Source organism: Egretta garzetta, unplaced genomic scaffold (assembly GCF_000687185.1).
Source record: "Egretta garzetta isolate BGI_Z169 unplaced genomic scaffold, ASM68718v1 scaffold46, whole genome shotgun sequence".
NCBI classification, from domain to species: Eukaryota; Metazoa; Chordata; class Aves; order Pelecaniformes; family Ardeidae; genus Egretta; species Egretta garzetta.
Window position 1 is genome coordinate 3,717,502 of NW_009260268.1, and position 3,859 is coordinate 3,721,360.

Here is a 3,859-nt window from a genome sequence, read left to right on the forward strand (position 1 = left end):
GTCATGGAGAAGGCGCTGGAAATGGCGGAAGGCATCCAAGTGACCGGCGCGCCTGTCCGCACCACGAGAGATGAACTGGTTGCCAAGGTGAAGAAAAGAGGCATATCAAGTAGCAATGGTTAGCAGATCATAGCTGTGACAATACATAGGAGTCTAGAAAATGCTTGTTTGCGAATGTTCTCGGTTTACCTCGGGCTTAGAAAAGTAGTCGAAATCGTTAACTTCTAAAACTCTGTGTTAATCCTTTCCCCTCTCTGCTGTTTTGTCCTCACGTAATACCCGTGAAATAGATGCAATGCATAAGCATTCTGTTGGTAATGCAAAGCTCTTGTTTTGCATCTCTACAGCTGGTGCACTTTAAGCTGATTATTGTTTTAATGTGATGTAGGCTATTGTACTCTAGCTTAAACTCTTCTTACTTTGTCTTTAGTGCTAGTCTGACGTTTCTTTGTGAGAAACTTAGTTTCTTGAAGAAATTCTTAAAGCTGTATTTTAATGATGTTTTTCTGATATTAGTAGACAAAATAGACTTTTTTTTTTTTTTTAGATCAAATAGTCTGTTTATTGTACTCTGGTTGTTTTTGGTTTGGACTTCAAGAATACAAATACATACTTGCCTATGAGTCCCAAGCCAAAACCTGAAATCTTGCACCTGAGCATTTTTAGGTTTTTGTCAAAAAACACTAAAATATTCTGAAACATTGGGTTAATACTTGAAATTGCAGTTCAAGTTGTATTCCTAATATATACCTTTTAGATTCACAGAGATTATTGCTAGAATTTTTTAGAAAACGCATAAATTGTCTCTAGATGGATATTTCATAGTGCAGAAATTAAAGAGGATAACGTACTTTACTTGTTTTGCAGAAGGGGTAGAGGAGCCCTCCAAGAAGCGAGCTGTTGAGAAAAGCAAAGAGTCGAAGGATACTGGAAAGGACATGAAAACAACTAAGGCAGAAGCCCCAAAGGAAACAGAGAGCGCATTGCCAAAAAAGCAGGAAAAAGATACTAGCAAAGATCCAGAAAGCTCCCAGTCAACTTGCAGTTCAAATCAAGAAATGGTCACACCATCAGACGTAGAAACAGAAGCAAAACCAGTTAATGCTGAAAACACTACTGAGCAAAATCCATCTTCATCTGAAAAAGTGTCAGGAGAGAAGCCTTGCTCAAATCCACCTAAGGAAAGCAAGTGTGAAAATGTGCCATCGCCTGAAAAGAAAACTACAGTAAGTGCAGTGCCACCGGCTGCCAAGAGTGCCCCGCAGGCAGCGGTGGTGCCCCCGGCCGCCAAGAGCAGCCCGCAGGCCGAGACGGTGGCAGCAGCGGTGCCACCGACCACCAAGAGCACCCCGCAGGCAGCAGCGGTGCCACCAGCTGCCAAGAGCACCCCACAAACGAGTGCTACATTGCTGTCTTCCAAAACCCCAGCGAGTGCCCCAGCATCGGCCCCCAAGAGCGGTGCTCAGGCAGGTGCCTCGCTGCTGCTGGCCCCCAAGAGCAGTGCTCAGGCAGGTGCCTCGCTGCTGCTGGCCCCCAAAAGCGGTGCTCAGGCAGGTGCCTCACTGCTGCTGGCCTCCAAGGGCACTGCTAAGGCAGGCTCCTCGCTCCTGGCTTCCAAGAGCAGTGCCGAGGTGGCTGCCTCGTTGCTGGCTGCTCGGAGCGGCGCTCAGCAAGGATCCTCGCTGCTGGCTTCCAAGAGCAGCGCTCAGGTGGCTGCTTCGCTGCTGGCTACTCGGAGCGGTGCTCAGCAAGGTCCCTCGTCGCTGGCCTCCCGGGGTGGAGCTCAGGCAGGTGCTTCCCTGCTGGCCTCCAAGGGTGGCACGCAGGCAGGTTCACCGCAGCTGGCCTCCAAGAGTGGCTCGCAGGCAGGCGAAAGCCCTGCTAAGGCTTTGTGCAAACCATTAACCAGTGAAGATGCAAAGGAAAGACAGCCTTTTTTCAACAGACTATACAAAGCTGTAGCCTGGAAACTGGTTGCTGTTGGAGGCTTCAGCCCTAACGTAAATCATGCAGAACTTCTAAACTCGTCTATTCAGTCTGTCAAAGCTACATTGGATGTTGCTTTTGTTCCCCTGAAGGAACTTGCAGACTTGCCCCAAAATAAGAGCTCTCTAGAAAATATAGTTTGTGAACTGAGGTGCAAGTCTGTCTACTTGGGTACTGGCTGTGGTAAAAGCATGGAAAATGCCAAAGCGGTTGCTTCAAGAGAAGCTTTGAAATTGTTCCTCAAGAAGAAAGTTATTGTGAAGATATGTAAAAGAAAATACAAAGGTAGTGAAATTGAAGATCTGGTACTTCTGGATGAAGAATCAAAACCTTCGAATTTACCTCCAGCTTTAAGAAATCCTCGTGAGATCTTGTAGGGGGGAACCGCTGTTTGTACCGTGTATAGTATTTCAAGACAAGGACTAAAGGTTAATTTTGTACTTTAAAGATGTAGGCTTCCAGATATTTTGTATTTCTTTCTCAGTTTTGCAAGACAATGATAGCCCTTTCACTTGGTAGCAATTGTATAAAACTTGTTAGAGATGACAAGTGCGCATCTAAAGGTATGCCTTAATACATAGCACACTAGTGTGCTGTTTTATTTGCAGAATAGTCTACCTAATTCTTCTATTTTTCATGAAACAATTAAGGTACAATTTGCTGTTTAAAACCTGAAAATTTTGTAATTCTTACAATTTGATGGCAGTGTGCTCAATTGTCTACCATGTCTTTTTTTAGCCACATAGAAGTATGTATGTAGGGACCATGATACTTGAATGATTGAAAGCTGTTTAAAAATTTCAATCAAAAAGTTGAATCATCTGTTTCAGGCGTGTTGCTCATAGTGTTCACTGTTGCTCATAGGAGGAGAGAAAATAGTTGGTTGACTATTTTTATGGGCTGTCGTAACTCTCGCAATATAAACGACAGCCCGATCCCATTCAGCGTTATATGAGCAGGTTAGATCGCGTTTAACATCATACTGGCAAATTAGCGGTTAGCAGTCAAGCCGCAGCTACTTCAGCCACCAAAACTCTGTAAGCGTATTTAATTTCTGTTGTGAAATACCATTTATGGTTTTTTCAAATAAACATAGATTTCTATGCTAAGCATCTTTTGACTGCTACTAAAACAATAAAACCTCTGGGATGTGCTTCTACAGTACTTTGGTTTGGGCTATTTAAATATTCCAGCCATTTCAATGACTTTGCAGCACCCTAAGAGAAGCTTTACTTTGAGCGGCTTCAAGGTGTAATCCCACCAGGGTGAGCTGTTTTCTTTCGATGAGTAGCTGAAATACTGTAAAACTGATAGAGTGGACCTATGGAATATCTATTTCTACTTTTGTAACGCTTACCAAGAGAAGCAAAATGGAGAGGCTGCTGTCTGCTAGAGACAGGGAGCGTGTTGTAAGGCGTTCCGGCTAACCAAGCCCTTCCTTTTGCGACGTTTTTACACGATGTACAGAGTGGTTTGGAGCAAGGAAAGTGGGAGATTACCTTTTATTTTCGATGTTACTGAAATACCTGCACAAACTGCATGTTTTGATATGTTGGATAATGACATGTAATTGTAAAAACATAATGTCTTCAGTGCTATCTTGAATTAATCTTGTCCGATTACAGTAGTTAGCGTCATTTAATGGAGTTCTTACACTTGACTGACAGATCCATCCATCGAGTACTACGGGAGTGGAGAGGAGCTCCTGGGATCTCAGTAGTATGTATGTCCACTCAAAGACTTAAAGTTCCTTTGTGATTTTGGGACTGAACCACAATGGCGTTCTTACACTGTACTCAACGTGATTTTGAACAGCGGTGGCCGTCTGGTCCGTAGCCATAGCGCCTGACGCTGGGGGGGCGCTCCCCGCCCC

The 3,859-nt window shown here is 44.2% G+C and overlaps 1 protein-coding gene across 1 annotated transcript; it reads left to right on the forward strand.

Moving 5' to 3' along the window:
• Positions 1-3: 3 nt before the first annotated feature.
• On the forward strand, positions 4-3,831 carry LOC104129426 (CDKN2A interacting protein). The gene is made up of 2 exons (XM_009642354.2): positions 4-118; positions 868-3,831. The coding sequence occupies exons 1-2, from the start codon at positions 4-6 to the stop codon at positions 2,361-2,363; spliced, it is 1,611 nt and encodes a 536-aa protein (XP_009640649.1). The 3' UTR covers positions 2,364-3,831.
• The last annotated feature ends 28 nt before the right edge of the window (positions 3,832-3,859 follow it).